Raw genomic sequence first — 19,242 nt, 5'->3', positions numbered from 1 at the left:
GAGTCAGATCAGCAGGAGCGTCTGCGTGCTGCCTGCACTGAGACCTGCTGATTCTATCCTCATCGTGTGCGCAAACATGGTCAGATTCGCGTCTGGATAGACCTTGCAAAATCAAACGGAGCACTGACCACATCTTGCCAGAATGCATTCAGGTTTGATTGTACTGCAAGTGGAGCAAAGAGCAAAGGAACTAATCTTCTTGTCTCAATAATATGTGCCCTCTTTGTATTCGCACGCGATCTGCTCTTAACACGCTGCGTGTCACAGCCTCACAGGAACGATCGCTACAGTAGCATTTGATGGCGTTACACTGAACGGACGTGTATCCACGAACCATCAATGCAACCATATGAAAGCTTTATTATCACTGAAATTTTTTTGAAGAAGGGTTTAATTACCACAAGTAAAATCAACTTGGTCACTCGGCAGGTAAACACCAGGACAGAGTAGGCAAGACGTTTTGCAAGACATATAATACATGCAATCTCCAGTTCTCCACTGATGTTTGACAGACCTATTTGAAGCTGCACTCATAAAACAGGGCCAAGCAGAGTGTACACCAAGAACAGGCGAGCAGGAATACAGCAAAGTTGGACACGATGCCAGGCCGGATATCAGCGGAGTGATGTCTGGCCAGCGAGATGGAGCAACGCCTGCTTGTGGTAAGCTGTGCGGAGCTTCTTGTACTTCTGCACAAAGGTTGGAAGGTCGATGTCTTTCTCCAGGAACTTCTGGGGCAGCTCCTCAGACTCCTCGTCCAGCTTTCCCATTGATGCTGAGGAAACAACAATGCGATTAGTCACAAATTCAAACACTTGGAATTACATATTACTTTTTTGTTGTTGTTTTGAACTGGTAACTAGAAAGTTCAGAAGATTCTAGCATATAGCGTGCACAAACAGATATGCCTGAACACTGACATGCATTGTACACTGTACCGATTATGGATCAGAAAATAACCAAACTCAGATACAAGTATGCTACCGGTGAGATGGAGCTGAAGATGTTATTGTTCAGAGTACTTTGGAGCTTGTTGAGCAGTGCGGCAGGGGAATAGGACCTCATAGTATCATCCTTTTGCCTCTCCAAATCAGTAAGCCGGTCTTGAGCAGCAGCCAGTTCTGTGGTTCTAATTATTGTGCACTGCAAAAAATTATAAATGCAAATGAAATGACAGCAAAGAATGAAGTGCTGGAAACATAAGAACAAAATCAGTAGAAAGCTTCACAGTAACAGTATTACAAGGTTGTCGTTTCATGATATTAACAAATTTTATAAACTATGCTGATCCTTTGATTTATTAATGAATAGCCCAACATCAATGTTTTCTTTCTTTCTTCATGACATATAGGTGACAGTGCTGCACCTGATTCCTAAGCTCCAAAATCCGCTGCTCCTTTTCTAAATTTTCCCTATAGTTTACAACACTAAAGAGAGTAAGAATATATCTTATTTGAAGTTCTGTAAGTCAAAGGGTACTTTTGAAGCACCATTATTTCTTTGAAACCAATTCAAACACCACTATTTAAACAAACAGAACGTATAACTCACTTGCAAGTTGCAATGTCTCCTTTCCAAGCTCATCACGCACCTGACATTAAGAAAGAGGGCCCAGTCAGCAAATACACAAGACTTCAGTTATTTCCTATATGGGTATGCCAGAGATGAGGCGTTGAGAAAAAAAAAACACTAAACCAGATAAGCAGCAGTCACGTCACAACATAAATACTTGCAAAACAACCACCAACTCATGGATGAGGCACCAGAGGAAAGATGAAACATGTGTTAAAACTTAAAACTTAGCCCACACGAGGATTGACAATATGTAAGCTTTCAAGGATGTTGTACACTAGGAGATAGACTGTAAAGAAGAAATAATGAGCAAAAATAGTAGCATTGGAACTCTGACATCATTAACTAATCAAGAAGGTTTCAAAACTGTTTCCATAACCAGTGTGGCAAGGATATTCAATATGGACGACGAGACATTCTTAGGAACCTCAAGAATAATTGGAACCACCAAACCAAAGAAAGCTAATTTCAAAGTTCAGAATCCAAAGGAACATGAATAACAATATTAGGTGGGGAGACACTCTTAGGCGCCATTTGGATTGTAGGAATTTCAAAAAATTCCAAAATCCAGAGGAATGCAATTCCTATGTTTGGCTGACATCAGGTGCCGTTTGGGTTGGAGCAATGAATCTCACCGTTCCTCTGGAAAAGCACGCTTCCCTTTGCAAAACGCAGAAGCAAAAACATCCGCTCCAACCCAAAAGTTTTCGTGGATGGCCAAGGTGCGCGTGAAAGAGAAAACAGAGGTAAAGGAAGCTCAAAGAAGCAATTGTGTCATGGCCACCAGGATTGAAGCATGATTTGCACCGCTGCAATGACACCACACAGCCTATCTCAACCTCTCCTCTCTTTCCAGCTTCCACGCGGATCAAGCACCTACGCAAGTGCAAAATGGTCCTTCTCGAATGGAATGACATTGAGGACCTGCCCTTGCCAGTTGGGACAAGTCAGTGGTGGATGTGTGTGGGATGAGAGAGGTGCTGGCCAGTGAAGGAGAGAGACCAGATGAGCTTTGGGGAAGAGATAAGATCGAGCTTGGGAAGGAACAAGCAGCAGAAAGTAGATAGATGAAGTACTCAATCTTTCACTGCTGTGGGGTAGCAATTCGAATGGTTCATATATCAGTGGCTAGGAAAAAAAAACTCTCATGCCTATAGAGATGAGTTGATCCATCCGTTGTTGACTATAAATAAATAAAAAAGGTTGTGCACATCCAGTTCAGGCAAATTGGATTCCTGTTCATTTCCAATTTTCCTATGCTCCTATTCTTGAATTCCAAACACCAACTCATAAAAGATTCAAGTGTTTCAATCCTCTGTTTTGCCACTACACTTCTTTCCTATTCCTATAGTTTTTCCTTTCCTGTGTTTTTCATTCCTTCGTTCCAAACAGGCCATAAAAATGTGGGTTATGACGCAGAAAGGATTTCAGCATCCTCTGGTGAACTCAGCATCACAAATATAAAAAAGTCGTCGTGCAACAGAACTTACATTGTTCTGGGTTTTCACTTGATCAAGTGAGTTAAAGAACGCATTATATGCCTCTTTGTCTTTCAATATCCTCTGTAACTCCTCAATACTGCACAGAAAATTTTGATTAAAAGGTAGCATGATATAACAAGGTTGTCAACTCCAGCCAAATGATGCATCATCAGGAAAATTAATATTGTTCAAATACATATGCTGTCAACATATAGAATTCACAAACACAGCACAAAGAATCAGCAGTACATAAACGGTCGATCCAAAATTATACAGCACTTATCAACTAGTTCTCCAACCTACACCAAATGCCATGTTCTAAACAACCAATTCATCTCTACTTTTATTAAACTTACAATCACCCTACAACCTGCCTGCTTCTGGTTGTTCAGGCTTGCCTTAACATATGTACAACACAGATATGATATGCCAATCCATAACACAATGGTATATTGGTATGACGGCGGGCTTTGCTTCGAAGGAAGTACGGAGGAGATCGAGGAGCGTGAGAGCGTGCGAGGGTTCGGCGGACTGGAGCCGTGATTGCGGCGGCAAGAGATGACGGTGAACAGTAGATGACGATGAACAGTAGAGAGACCAGGCGCCCAAGGGTGACTTGAAGTTGTTAGTCACTGAATTCTCACTCTTGGTAGTAGGAGAATTCTTACTCTCATCGAGAGAGGATGACACTAGGAGTTGGGGCAATTTTCTTATCTATTTCTCACACAAACTCACACAAAATGTCATACCAACCTAAGGGGTTGGGGTTACATATTTATAGCCTGCTAGCCAGCCAAGCATATGCCAAGATGCTAGTCTAAGATGCTAATATGCTGTCCTAGCTAAGATACTGTCATCTAGTCTAAGATGCTGTCCTCTAGTCTAAGATGCTGTTCTAAAAACAGAAAAACAGCCACAAGGACCATGTGAGCAGCACAGTCCCACAAAGACCAGCCACACATGAGACTTATCCATCATTCTCCCCCTAAGTCTTGTGCGTCGTCTTGTGGGAGAGTTGAACCATCCTGGTCTTGGAGCAGAGCTCAAGGAACTTAATCCTCCCAAGGGGCTTGGTGAGCAGGTCCGCAAGCTGGTCCTTGGTGTTGATGTAGCTCGCCTTGATGCTCCCTTCCTCCAAACAGCCTCGGATGAAGTGGTACCTCACCCGAATGTGCTTGCTGCGTTCGTGGAACACGGGGTTCTTTGCCAGGGCCAGAGCGGACTTGCTGTCCACCCTGAGCTCCACCGCTCTAGTGTCTCTGCCGAGGAGATCACCAAGCAGTCGAGCGATCCAGAGCGCCTGAGTCAAAGCGGTGGAGGCCGCTATGTACTCAGCCTCGCAGCTGGACAGGGCCACCACCCGCTGCTTGACCGACTGCCAGCTAACGAGGCACTTGCCGAGGAAGAAGAGGATCCCACTCGTGCTCTTGCTGGTGTCGATGTCGCCGGCGTGGTCGCTGTCGCTGTACCCGACGAAGTGTGCCGCTCCAGGGCACCTCGGGTAGTAGAGGCCGTGGTCGAGAGTCCCCGCAACGTAGCGGATGATCCTCTTCACAGCCTGCTGGTGCTCCGTCGTAGGTCGCTGCATGAACCGACTAACGTAGCCGACGGAGAATGCCAAGTCCGGCAGTGTGTGGGCGAGGTAGCGAAGGCTCCCCATAAGACGCCGGTACTGCGTAGCGTCCACCTCCTCCGCTGTGCTGTCGCGGCTCAACTTTAGCCTCTCCTCTATCGGAGTGAGAGCTGGGTTGCAGTCGGTGAGCCCAGCTAGCTCAACGACACGCTTGGCGTAGGCGGTCTATCGAAGCGTGATCCCAGAGTCATCCTAGTGCACCTCGATTCCCAGGTAGAAGGAGAGAGGCCCCATGTCACTCATCTGGAAGGTGGCTTTCATCTATTCCTTGAATGCCGCCACCTCCGCATCCTTGGTGCCGGTGATCACCAAGTCGTCGACGTAGACACCCACCAGCAGGGCATTTCCTTCATTGCTCCGTCGGTAGATGGTCGCCTCGTGCGGGCTTTGCTCGAAGCCCATCCCCTTTAGCGTGGAATCCAACTTGGCATTCCACGCCCTCGGTGCCTGCCGCAAGCCATAGAGGGCCTTGCGCAGGCGGAGTACCTTGCCCTCCTTGCCGGGGATCGCAAATCCCGGCGGCTGGTGCACGTAGACCTCCTCCTTCAAGTCGCCGTTAAGGAACGCCGACTTGGCGTCCATGTGATGAACACGCCAGCCCTCCAGGGCAGCTAGCGCAAGGAGGAGTCGCATGGACTCCATCCGTGCCACGGGAGCAAAGGCGTCGTCGAAGTCGACCCCCTCCTGCTGCACGAAACCTCGTGCCACCAAGCGAGCCTTGTGCTTGACGATGGCGCCGGCTTCATCCCTCTTCAGCTTGTACACCCACTTAAGGGTGATCGCGCGGTGACCACGAGGAAGGTCAGCAAGCTCCCAGGTGCGGTTCTTCTCAACCGCATCCATCTCCAACTGCATCGCGGCGCGCCATGCTGCGTATCTCTCGGCCTCTGCATACGATCGAGGCTCACCGTCATCACACGCAAGGTGCAACTACGCCTCCAGGTCGTGAGGCACCGGTCCCGGCACCGGCTGGTCGCCGAGAAGGTTCTCCATCGTACAGTACCGCAATGGCTCGCCGTTGTGGTACGCGTCGATGCGCTCCTCGTCGTGAGAGAGCGGAGTAGCGAGCTCAACTAGGCTGTGCTCGACACGAGCTGAAGTAGACGTGCCCGGAGAGGTGCCTGTCGATGCTGGAGTGCGTGGCGTTGCCGGCTGTGGTGGAGCCAGCGAAGAACTCATCGCAGCCGAGGTCCTGGCTGGAGAGCATGGTGCTATCGGAGTAGCAGGCGCTGGGGTCGGTGGAGGCTCGAGGACTGGGGTAGACGCGCTCATCGAAGAAGAGCTACCTACTCCCCCAGCTCCCTTGAAGTGGACATACTCGATAGTGAAGTCGTCGTATGTCGGAGCCGAGCCAGCGTCCACTGCCTTGTCCCACGCCCATCCTCGCCCTTCGTCGAACACAACGTCACGCGCCGTGCGCACACGCTGTGTCTTCAGGTCGAGGATGCGGTAGGCCTTCAAGCCCTCCACGTAGCCGATGAACACTCCCGGAGTGCTCCTGTCGTCGAGCTTGTTGATGTGGTCAAGCTCCTTGGCGAACGCGAGGCAGCCGAAGACCCATAAGTGGGAGACCGCCGGCTTGCGCCCATGCCAAGCCTCGTATGGCATCCTGCCATTGAGCGCCTTGGTAGGCGAGCGGTTGAGGATGTAGACGGCCGACACCACCGCCTCTCCCCACAAGACAGCCGACATCCCCCTCTGCTTGAGAAGGGCCCGAGCCATCCCCACAACCGTCTGGTTACGCCGCTCGACAACGCTGTTCTGCTATGGGCTGTACGGCACGGAGTAGTGGCGCTGAATGCCCTCATCAGCGCAGTATGACGCGAATTCAGCCGCTGTGAATTCGCCACCGTTGTTGGTGTGCAGCACGCGCAGCTTGCAGCCGCACTCCGCCTCCGCAGTAGCCTGCGCGCGCCTGATGGCGTCTGTAGCCTCTCCCTTGCTGCCGAGGACCATCACCCACATGTAGCGGGAGAAGTCGTCGATGAGCAGCAGGAAGTAGCGTCGTCCTCCCAGTGTGGCCAGTATCACCGGGCCACACAAGTCCCCGTGCACGAGCTCGAGCCTCTCCTTGGCTCGAAAGCTCGCCCGCTGGGGAAAGGGGAGTCGCCTCTGCTTTGTCAACACGCAGACGTCGCAGAGCTGCTCCACATGGTCGAGGCACGATAGGCCTTGCACCATCTCCATGGCACTGAGCCGCTTCAGGGCCTCGAAGTGAAGGTGCCCGAAACGCTCGTGCCACTGCCACGCCTCGTCGTCCCGACAAGCAGCGAGACAGAGGGGTTGTGTCACCTACACGTTAAGGACGTAGAGTCGATTTGCGCTTCTGGATACCTTGGCAAGAAGGCGACAACGGCGATCCCAAATCCTCATGACTCCATTCTCAACCACCACGCGCGAACCGTTCTCATCTAGCTGTCCCAAGCTGATGATGGAGTTCCTCAACGCAGGGATGTAGTAGACTCTGGTGAGCAGCTTGTGCTCACCAGACACAGCGGTGAAGATGATGGAGCCGACGCCCTTGATCTCCACGCCGGAGGCATCCCCAAACTTGACGGAGCCTCGGACGCTAGAGTCAAGCTCGGTGAAGAACTCCCATCAACCGGTCATGTGATGGGTGGCGCCGGTGTCGAGGCACCACCCGTCAGTCTTGTCGTTGCTAGAGCTATCGCCGAGGAGGGCATGTGCTTTTGGCTCGTCAAGGTGGAGGAGAGCCGCTGCGGCCGGTGCCACTAGAGGTAGCTCGATGCTGGCATGTGCCATGAATAGAGCCGGCTCCTCCTCCTCCACCTGTGCGACGTGGGCCTGGCCGCGTCGTGGCTGTTGACAGTCCTTGGCCCAATGGCCAAGCTGGCCATAGTTGCGGCAGGTGTCGTCTCGTGTCGGCTTGTGCCTGCCAGCGGCGTCGCCCTAGGCGCCTCCGCGGGCATCACCCTTGGCACGTCCTCGCACCCCGACCTGGGGGTCTCTGCGCGCCTTGCGCAGCTTGCCACACCTGCGGCCACCTGTCGCGGAGGAAGGCTCCCCCTTCCTCCGGTCACCTTGGCTGGCAAGCCACTGCTCCCGAGTGAGAAGGAGCTTCCCGCCAGTGGTGATGGGCCCCGAGAGGGACTGTGGCTCATCGCTGTCGACGACCTTGAGGCGACCTATCGCCTCCTCGATCGACATCATGGAGAGATCCAGCAGAGACTCGATCGAGCGAGCCATCTGCTTGTACTTCTCGGGGACGCAGCGGAAGAGCTTTTCGACAGCTCTCTCCTCGCCGTAGGTGTCATCGCCGAACTACACCATCTTCTGCAACAGAGTGTTGAGACGAAGAGCAAAGTCATCAACGTCCTCACCTGGCTTGAAGGCCAGGTTCTCCCACTCCTTGCGAAGTGCCTGCAGTGTGGACTTACGGGCGCGGTCGCTGCCGATGCGTGCTGCAGTGATGGCGTCCCAAGCCTCCTTGGCAGTCCGCTTGCTGGTAAGCGAGAACTACATCTCGGGCGGGACTGCAGCGATGAGAGCATCCAGCGCCCATCGATCTAGGTCGTAGTCAACGTCGCCGTACCGGACTACCTCCCACATGTGCCGCACCTGGAGCTTTACCCTCATCACCGCAGCCCACTCGACGTAGTTGGTCTTGGTGAGGGTAGGCCACCCACCGCCGGGGCCGACGTCCCTAACAACAGCCTAGAACCCGTGGTAACCACGGTACCGATCCGGGGAGAGAGAGCCACGCTGCCTGTGAAGGCCGCGATCTCCATCGACCCATCCACCACCGTTGCCGTGCGCGCCTCCTCTAGGAGCGCCGCCAGCGTGTCCGCGCCTGTCTAGGCTGCCGCCACGCTTGTGGACATGCGTGGCTGCCCTAGGAGTGCTACCGCCGTGCGTGCCTCCACCAAGAGCGCCGCCAGCGCGTCTGCGCCTGTCTGGGCTGCCGCCACGCTCGTGGGCGTGCGCGGCTGCCCACTGCGCCGCCCGCGCTCGCGCTGCCTCCCTCTCTAGCAGCTCAAGGTCCATGTCGGCACTGTCATCAGCACAAATGGAGCTGTTGACACTGCCGCGTAGAAACTCGACCTCCACTGCCGCTGCACGTGCTGCATCCACCACCGCCGCTGCTTCCGCCTCCGCTCTAGCTGCTGCCAGCTCCGCCACTGCCAGCCTCGACACCCTCGCCGCCACTCGCTCGCGTTCCTCTACCGCGGCAAGTTCGGCCTCCTGCCGACGCCGCGTGCTCGAGGCGACCGAGCGCTGAGACTGCCCTACGGACATGACGCGCTACCGGGGGGTTGCTGCGTGGGGAGAGGGCTGCTTTAGACGAGCTGGGAGAGGAGTAAACAGGAACGGCTGGAGGAGCTGCTGCTGCCAACAGCTGGGGCTATTGTGGGGCTGGGAGAGAAGATGAGCAAGAGATGCTCAGGCTACAGGATAATACGGCTCTGATACCAGTTATTAGTCACTGAATTCTCGCTCTTGGTAGTAGGAGAATTCTTACTCTGATCGAGAGAGGATGACACTAGGAGTTGGGACAATTTTCTTGTCTATTTCTCACACAAACTCACACAAAATGCCATACCAACCTGAGGGGTTGGGGTTACATGTTTATAGGCTGCTAGCCAGCCAAGCATATGCCAAGATGCTAGTCTAAGATGCTAATATGCTATCCTAGCTAAGATGTTAATATGCTATCCTAGCTAAGATGCTGTCCTCTAGTCTAAGATGTTGTCCTCTAGTCTAAGATGCTGTCCTAAAAATAGAAAACAGCCACAAGGACCATGTGAGCAACACAGCCCCACAAAGACCAGCCACACATGAGACTTATCCATCAGAAGTCACAATCCCAGGCTAATCATTTCCTTAATGAGGTTGGACTCTTATAGTCCTTACAACTCGACCCTTGACGCTAACAAACTCTTGCTATAAATCTAGACCAAATCTTCTAAGACTCTAACCCAAATCTGCTAGGACTCTAGATGGGCCTGAATACAACATGGTTCAGGCCCCTCTGTTGTTGCGCCTTGCATAAGTCCTTCCCACCATAACATCTCTCCCTCCCTCGGGAAACAGCTCGTCCACGAGCTGGAAGGAAGGGTGAGCTTCCCGGAATGCAGGAACCGGCTCCCATGTAGCGTCAGACGCAGGCATGCCAGACCACTCGACAAGGACATGCCAGACGCCACGATGAAGTTCAGAGCGCAATATGCGTTTCGGTCACTGGAGAGGCCGGCCGTGGCGAAGTGGAGGAAGCACAGGCTCAGACGTCGGTGGTGTACCACAGAATGGCTTTAACACCCCGACATGGAAGACGTCGTGAATCCGGGCGCCCTCCGGAAGACGAAGCCGGTAGGCCACCTCGCCCACTCGCTCAATCACCTTGAAAGGGCCAGCATACTTGGGCCCTAGCTTGCCGCGACCGCCAGGGGCTAGGGACTGCGTGTGTCGATGAAGCATGCGGAGCAGTACCCAGTCCTCGACGGCAAACTCCAGGGCACGGTGCTTGGCATCGTAGAAGCGGCGAGCGTACTCCTACGCCTGGAGAAGGCGAGCACGTACCTCGTCCAAGAACTCATCCCGGTTGGACAGCATGGTGTCGACGGCCTCCGTGCACGCCTCCCCTAGAACATACGGCAGCAGGTCGGGCGGATCACGTCCGTAGACCACCTGAAACGGAGTAGTCTGAAGCACCGTGTGATATGCGGTGTTGTAACAGAATTCCGCCCACGACAGCTAGTCTAGCCAGTCGCGAGGGCGGTCACTAGTGAGACATCTCAAGTACATGGTTATGGCCTTGTTCACCGCTTCGGACTGCCCGTCTGTCTGTGGGTGGAACGCAGTGCTCATCCGAAGCTGGACGCCGGTGTGGCGAAAGAGATCGCGCCACACATGCCCCGTGAAGATCGGGTCACGATCGCAGACGATGCACTCGGGAAATCCATGGAGGCGCACGATGTCCTGGAAGAAAGCTCGCGCCACTAACGACGCCGTGTAGGGGTGGCCCAATGGAATGAAGTGCACATACTTCGAAAACCTATCAACCACGGTTAGGAGAACACTTTTACCGTGAACCTTGGGCAACGCCTCAATAAAGTCAAGGGAGATATCTGCCTAGACTCATGAGGGCACCGGTAAGGGTTGCAGCAGTCCCACGGAGTGCAACGTCTCCATTTTTTTCCGCTGGCACGTGGAGCAGGAACGCACGAAGTCGCCGACGACACGCCGATCATGCTCGACGTAGAACTCAATACGGAGCCGCCGTAGAGTCTTTTGGATGCCCTTGTGGGCTCCTGTGTGGGCGAGCTGAAGGACGTCGTCCAGGAGCGGGGACGATGCTAGCACGAAGACACGTCCATCATGGAGTATGAGCCCCTCGTGGACGGTCCAGGAGGCCCCGTGCGCACCGGCGGCCATGGCGTCGGTGTCCAGCTCCTGGCGGAGGTCATCGAAGAGCTGGAATGTTGGAGCCGAGAGCGCCGCTAGGGATGCCGCATCAATGTCGTAGAGTCCCGCCAAGAGCGGGGTGTCGCCATCGTGGCGAGACAGCGCATCGGCCACCACGTTCACCTTGCCGAGGCAGTACTCAATCCTGAAATCATACCTGAACAATTTGCTCACCCAGTGATGTTGTGGAATTGTCGAAAGCCGTTGGTCGAGCATGAACTTGAGGGCGTAGTGATCAGTCCGGACAACGAAAGCGCCCCCCCAAAGATAAGGGCACCAATGGCGGACTGCTTGAACGAGACCGATGAGCTCGCGCTCGTACGCCACCGCTTTGAGATGCCAAGCCGCAAAGGGCCGACTGAAGAACGCGATGGGATTCCAGTCTTGATGAAGGACGGCTCCGAAGCCGGAGCTGGACGCGTCGCAGTCGACGACGAACGTGGCGTTGAAGTTCGGGAGATGGAGCACGGGCACCGCACACAACGCTGCCTTGAGGGCCGTAAATGCCGCCTCGGTGGCCTCTGACCACTAAAACCCCTCTTTGCGCAGAAGCTGTGTCAAGGGGGCGGTGATGGTACCGTAGTCTTTGATGAACCGACGATAGTAGCCGGCTAGCCCAAGGAACCCGCGAAGGCCACGCGCGCGAACGTGGCTGCGGCCACGACTGTACAACCACCACCTTGGTCATGTCCATGGCCACCCCTTCAGCCATGATGACATGGCCAAGGTAGTGGACCGACGAGGTAGCGAAAGAGCATTTGGACCTCTTGAGATGTAGCCGGTGCTCGCGGAGGACGTCCAGGACGACGCAGAGATGCTGTAGGTGCTCGGTCCACGTGGAACTATATACGAGGATGTTGTCGAAGAAGACTAGGATGCTGCGTCATAGGAATGGCTTGAGGACGAGGTTCATGAGCGCCTGGAACGTCGAAGGCGCGTTGGACAAGCCGAAAGGCATGACCAAGAACTCGAAGTGGCCGTGGTGTGTCCAGAACGCCGTCTTTTCCACATAAGCGGGGTCGACGCGGACCTGGTGATAACCTGAACGGAGGTCCAACTTGGTGAAAAATTTGGCGCCATGGAGCTCGTCTAGAAGCTCTTCAACGACCGGGATCGGAAACTTGTCTTTCACCGTCACGGCGTCGAGGGACCTGTAGTCGACACAGAAGCGCCAAGTCCTATCCTGCTTCTTGACAAGCAATACCGGCGCGGAGAAGGGGGAAGTGCTGTCCCATATGACCCCCTGCTGGAGCATCGCCTCGCACTGCTTCTCCAGCTCATCCTTCTGGAGGTGGGGATACCTATAGGGTTGGACGGCGACGGGGTCGGTGCCGGGCTTCAAGTGTATTCGATGATCACAGGGGCGCGTGGGCGGGAGTCCTGTGGGCTCCACGAACACGTCGGTGTAGGTGTCGAGGAGATGGTCTAGGAGGACTGGCTCCGCCCCCTTGTCGGTGAAGACGTGGCCAGAGTGTAGCTGCTCGGTGCAGCCCGCGCTTGGTGAGCCAATGCCCGTCCACATGACACGGCGGCTGCGGAGTACGAACGCCATGCGAAGACCCTCAAAGTCCCACAGGATCGGCCCCAGGGTCCGCAGCCAGGCAATCCCCAAGACCATGTCGTAGCACTCCAGTGGGATGGAGAAGCAGTCCACTGGGAAGACTTCGTCGCCGATCTCGAGCTTGGCGTTGCAGGAGAAAGCACGGCACGCGACTCGGTCACCGTTCGCCACAACCACGTGTGCACCGTGGCTGTCCTGAAGCTGCAGGTCCATGCACCGAGCTACCTCTGTGCTGATGAAGTTATGAGTTGAACCGGAGTCCAGGAGCACGGTGAACTGGTGCGCGCCAATTTGGACGTGGAGTTGCATAGTCTTTTTGGCCCGGATGCCCGTGATGGCAGACAGAGAGATCATAGGCGCGTCGGGATCAAATGGCGGTGCAGCCAGGTCGTCCTCCGTGTCATCCGGCTCCTCCACAATGTAATCTGAGGCCTCGAGGTAGAAGAGCCAGGCACACTTGTGCTCCCTTATGTATTGTTCATCGCAATTGTAGCATAAGCCCATCTTGCGCCGTTCCGCCATCTCCTCCGGTGTGAGGCGCTTGAACGTGCGTGGCGCTGATGCCAAAGAAGTGGCGCTAGAGACGGCTGGTGCAGGCAGCGCGGCTGGTGTGCCAATAGGGCGGCGCAGCAAGCGTGGTGCTGGCAAGGCAGGAGCCTGTGAGGCATTGCGGCGCTCATAAGCGCGTGCAAGCCGCATGGCATGCTGGAGGTCCTGTGGCTCGAGGAGCTCGACATCGACGCGGATGTGTTCCGGCAGACCGCCGGTGAATAGCCGCGCCTTCTGCAGTGTAGAGAGGTCGCCAGCGTGTGCGGCACGGGCTTGAAACTTCGCCATGTACGCGTCCACCGATCCTCTGAACGGCAGCCGCGCCAAGTCAGTGAGGTGGTTGGTGCTGAGGGCCGGGCCGAAGCGCTGCTGACACATGCGACGGAAGTCCGGCCACGCGAGGCGGCCTATGTCGCCTTCCAAGACAAGGTACCACTGTTGAGCCACGCCCGTGAGGTGATACGATGCAAGCCAGACCTTGTCCACTTCCCGTGTCATCTGGCCGCGGAAGAACTGCTCACACTTGTTGAGCCAGCTGAGCGGGTCCTCTTTGCCGTCGTAGGTGGCGAACGTGAGTTTGGGGTACTTTGGTACAACCACGCCCTCCACCTCCGGCGATGATGGGATATGTGGCGGCGTCGAGGACATGTGCGACGTCGGTGCCGAGACGTAGGTCAGTCCTATAGATGGGAACATAGGTAGCGGTGACGGTGAGTGTGGAAAATTAATCTGGGTGATCAGCACACCCGCTGACAGCGGTGGAGCAGGCGGCCGTGATCTGTGCACCGCTGGAGATGGTACCGACTGCGGCGGCGCCACGCCGGATTCCGCGGACACCGCAGCGACCTCGGAGATCACCGGAGTGAAGACCGCGGGTAGGGCTGGGACCCCACCGAACCCCGGCAAGCCGAATTGCGGGAGCGCTGGCCGGCCGTCGAGCGCCGAAAGCCGGGCACCCTGGTCCGCCAGGTGGTGGTTGACGGCTGTCATCTGGAGTTGGAGGCCCGCGATGGCCTGTGTCAGCGCCTGGAGCGCCTCCGCGGTCGACAAGGGTTGGGGCGCGGACGGCATAGTGGGCACCAGGATGCCCAATGGTGCTCCCATCGGCAGCAACGCGACGGATTGTGGAACGGCGGAGGCCGGCACGCCGGTCGTGGGAGCAGCGGATGAAGGAGAGACCGTCGCAGATGAGTCTCCGGATGTCGCCATGGTCTCTGATACCAGGTTGGTATGACGGCGGGCTTTGCTTCGAAGGAAGTACGGAGGAGATCGAGGAGCGTGAGAGCATGCGAGGGTTCGGCAGACTGGAGCCGTGATTGCGGCGGCAAGAGATGACGGTGAACAGTAGATGACGATGAACAGTAGAGAGACCGGGCGCCCAAGGGTGACTTGAAGTCACAATCCCAGGCTAATCGTTTCCTTAATGAGGTTGGACTCTTATAGTCCTTACAACTTGACCCTTGACGCTAACAAACTCTTACTATAAATCTGGACCAAATCTTCTAAGACTCTAACCCAAATCTGCTAGGACTCTAGATGGGCCTGAATACAACACGGTTCAGGCCCCTCTGTTGTTGCGCCTTGCATAAGTCCTTCCCACCATAACATATATGCTCTAGGACCATGCCCTAGTATAGTGTTAAGGTATCAAAATTAGAGCAATCGTATGTTATAGATCTGGACACAGTTTTGTTAAATGTCCCAGTTTGGGGATAACCCTAAAAGCATATGATTCATAGTAAAGGATGACTAAGTATTTCAATGCAACATAATAAATATGAGACAGGAGACAATCCTGTATGCAAGAAAGCCAGAGATAAATCATTAAAGGAAATAAGACTGTGCTAACCTCTTATCCTTCAAACGGGCAATTATCCCTGCAGCCTCAGCAGGAGATGGTTGCGCACAGGATGAAGACTGCGGATTATCTGAAGCTCTTAGGTGTGGACTAGCACTAGAAGAGGTAGGGGTGGATGGACGTGAAGACGAACCTACAACCATGGGAGGGTACCAAGACTGCGTAGGGATGTCCTGGAAATTTGGATCTGTTTCCACCATGCGTTTCTTTGTGTCTGGGCTTCTGCTCTCCGTGGGCTGATCGGCCCAGCATGCACGCAAAGATTTGGGGCAGTTCCAAAATTTACCACGCTAAAGATTTCATAAGCTATGATTTTGACTAGTATTTGGTTTGTTATTAAAAACTTACCAAATTCTTACATTTAGCTTGCTAAATTTATAGTAATTTTTTTACCTAACTTTTAGCTTGTTAAATCTCAAGCATGCCCTTGAATGCGGATTCAAGTCACACCGTGACTTTAGCCTGCCATCCACCGTCCGATCAAGATAAGGGCGATATTGATTGGGGAACTTAGACGTTTTTATCACACGAAGCAGCAGCAGGCCACCAGCGGATGAAGTAGGGATGGTAGCGGGTCGGTTGATATGTGGGTAAAGTATATTTACTCGTCCGCGAATACATACCGTGACTCTGACTTTTAAGCATATTCACATCGGACGGATACCTATATTTAAGAGATCAAATAATAAAATCAAAGCGATATGAAATGATACATTTATAGTTAAACGACATCCAAATATGTTAATCTCGCTTGCATAGAATTCACTAAGACAATAGTAGCTTACATCATAGAATGATAATTCGATCCTCATACAAATAACATAAAACAATTACACAAGAGCTAAAGTAATACTCCCTCCGTCCTAAAAAGAACAACGTTATAGGAATTTTTAGACAGGTTAAGGGTGGATGGAAAAAGATGCATGTGCCCTTAATTAGTTGAGTTGCATATACAAGATAGAGAAAATATATTTTCATTTAATCATGCATGCACAAGATTAACGTGCCAGATTATGCATGTACGAGGTTTGAATCCTAGAACATCATTCTTTTCAGGACAAATTTTAAATCCTAGTACATCATTCTTTATGTAACGGAGGGAGATAGTTAATAGCTCACACGTCACTTTATTCGGCCATCCAATAGCTCAACATGCTATGCATATGCTACAAATTACATGAATGAGTTGGTTGACATGATATGTATATGACATAGGTGACATAGTACTCATCAGTAAAATTTGATACCCATACTCTATCCATATCTTTGTGGCTACCCAATCCTCGTGTACCCTCAAATAAGTTTTAATGTCTATGTCTACAGTTCCACACCCATCGGGTACGAAATCTGCAGGAACCCGCCGCTAAGGGCAAGTACATTGTTACATATCAGTCGTCTCATACTCCGTCTCATGCGGAGCCATGTAAGATTTACTGATGTAGAGGAAAGAGAAAGCGAGAGAGAAAGATATCGTTGTTTTACGAAACAACCGCCTCATGAGCTAAAATTTAGGACTGTGAGTTAACTATTATACTATTGTATGGGTTGTTGTTGTCATGCAACTCAAAACTTTATTTCTATTCTATGCATAAATTAAGGAATTGTTAGTTACTTTGAGATAACTTAAAAAATAACCATCGTACATGTTGTCTATTAAGTCGTCTTAAAATTACATGACACTATTTGAGACCATCTATCACACAGGCCCCGTTCGAATGGTATGGTTCTGGAGGAATTCTGGAGAAATTTATGAGAGGAAAACACTGTTCCGATAAAAAAAGAATCAGATTAAGCCGGATTTAAGAGCACGCGAACGATATCAATGTAATAATTACCCTAATATTGCCATCGTACCATCTACAGGACACGGCCGCCGTGTGCTGGCATGCAGGGCTTGTTTGGTTCTCAGCCTGGCTCCAATTGCTGGATGGACAGCTGCCTGGTCCTTGCCTGTGTACCATTTGGTTGTAGCCCTGGAATCTTGCCTGCTCCAGGCAATAGATTCCCCAACCAGGCAGACGATATCGAGCGCCTGGGTTGAGCACACTTGCCTGGGCTAACGGAAGTACGTGTGGCCTGTTAATCGCATGGTTTCATCGTCTTTTTTTTCTCTTAATTAAGGCATGGTTTTGCGGACTCGACAAACTTGCAAAACAATTATTTCCTTCAATCTCGCGTGCTCCCTCTAATTAATATAGAAAAAATAATTATTGTAAGGAAAAGACTAATACAAATAGTTATTTTGATACGAATAATACAAATAATATTACGTATGTTTTAAATATGGTATTATATCTTTATTAGTCTATCCAGGCATAGACTTTCAACTAAACAGATCTTCTTTAGACTTGCCTGATCAGACAAAATTTATCAACTTTCCAAATAACTCTGAGGCAACACTTTTTATCAGACAAATCCTCTAGGACCAAACATGCCCGCAGCGCGTGCGAGTCTATCAGCTCCGGCAACGCCGGCGCGTCCCAGCACAGACCCCGCGTGAGCCTGACCTCCATCCCGCACGATCAAGGACAGGCCACTAATAAAAGCTTTGAAAAGCCTCCGCAATGCCAAACCTGTCTCGGTGCCCGTGGGCGTGAGAGCATGAGAAGGACTTTTCCTAGCATTTGTGTCATAACCGCACCTAGTTAATAAGTACTTACGTTTATTCAAAAAATTATAAGACATTTTACTTTTTTTCTAAATACGTTGTTTTTATCGTGTCTTATGATTTGGAACCAAGGGTGCATAGGACATCGTCACAGGGCAGAAGTAGAATTCATAGTTCAGAGCTTTAAGAGATAGACTATGCACTTAAATATAAAGGTTAATAACTGGACCCCACACCTCAGTCATTATATCCGGCACGTTACATGGCAAGCATATATATCAGGTCATCTCCAGACAAAAGCTGAAGCTAAAAGGGTTGCGATAAGCCAACTTCGTCTGCTTGGTTCAATGTTTGTCCTGGACTGGAGTTACGAACTGCAAGTTTTTCTTTCCCTTCTCTTGGGTGGAGAACATAGAACTCCGATGCAGCTGGAACTTGTGCAAGGATTCCTTCCATCTATACACCGTACCGCCCCTACGTCTGGGGTCACAGCTCAGAGCTTCGACAGGGCAATGTCCATCACTTCAACGAAGAAATCTGCATCTTCCTTGCATTGGTGAAGCATAGAGGGGGAGTGATCCTGAAGACGTTCCCATAAAACCCGCCTTTGCCGACCAAGACTCCCATATCTGCATATCCACAATTATCAGAGGAAAACAACACCGATCACTTGCATAGTTGTCATATATATACTCAGCAGGCAACTCCATCTGATAATTCCGTTCGATTTTGAGGTCAAAAGGCTTCCTATATATAGTTCTGTCCTTCTTGATACAACTTACCTTTCATGTGTTCCATGGCATGGCAGATCTCATCTTTCGCCGGTGTCTTGAGCTGCCGATCGGTGACGAGCTCGACGCCGAGCATGCCTGTTCCCCTCACGTCGCCGATGACTACGCGACGACTGTGGAATCTGCAACCCGCTCGGCCACAAGGCACTCTGGAAAAGTCTTTATGGCTAGGCAACCACCTCAGATCCCTATGCCTAACCTACCAGATATCCAAGATGGAGAAGATGCCTTGTCCGACATCTCCCCAGACACTGCGCCACCCAACAGAGAGACGGATGAGCAGAAGATGGCTAGGGAAAGAAAGAACATAGCTCAACAGGCTCGACGCAACCGCGCCCAACACCGCAAGGAAGAGTGGTAGCGGTATCAGTTGGCTTGTCGAGACGTTGAATAACGACGCTTGGCTGCAGAGGCAGCATATGAGCAGCGTCTACAGGGTCTTCTGGAATCAACAACCCTTCAGATGCAGACTGCAAAAGCGACATCCCATGCTAACCCTTACCGAGGACCAGATGCACGGATACCAGCCCACTCTCGTCTGGGACCCAGGGTAACCAAGGAGGGGGACAGCGAGTACCAGCCCACTCCCGTCTAGGGCTGGTGGGTAACCAGAACATGAATCAGGGTGCCGCACAATCGGCCTATCATGGGCACCAGTACAACAACAGGGAGGGCAGAGGCGAGTCTGAGTACAAAGAAGCCAGCATCTCATCGGACAGGTTCCCATGTTTCTCTGACAGACTACTCTCTATCCGGCTTCCCTACA

The 19,242-nt window shown here is 52.3% G+C and overlaps 1 protein-coding gene across 1 annotated transcript; it reads right to left on the bottom strand.

Annotated features, from left to right (window-relative positions):
• Positions 1-341: 341 nt before the first annotated feature.
• On the bottom strand, positions 342-17,590 carry LOC136537173 (vacuolar protein-sorting-associated protein 37 homolog 1-like). Its single transcript, XM_066529229.1, has 8 exons — positions 17,513-17,590; positions 16,913-17,062; positions 15,069-15,367; positions 3,063-3,150; positions 1,553-1,591; positions 1,367-1,414; positions 1,023-1,143; positions 342-775 (listed from the first exon to the last, which is right to left on the bottom strand). The coding sequence occupies exons 1-8, from the start codon at positions 17,588-17,590 to the stop codon at positions 615-617; spliced, it is 984 nt and encodes a 327-aa protein (XP_066385326.1). The 3' UTR covers positions 342-614.
• Between the last annotated feature and the right edge of the window lie 1,652 nt (positions 17,591-19,242).

This window comes from Miscanthus floridulus, chromosome 2 (assembly GCF_019320115.1).
Source record: "Miscanthus floridulus cultivar M001 chromosome 2, ASM1932011v1, whole genome shotgun sequence".
Classification (NCBI taxonomy): domain Eukaryota; kingdom Viridiplantae; phylum Streptophyta; class Magnoliopsida; order Poales; family Poaceae; genus Miscanthus; species Miscanthus floridulus.
This window is presented reverse-complemented; position numbering and strand designations above follow the sequence as displayed.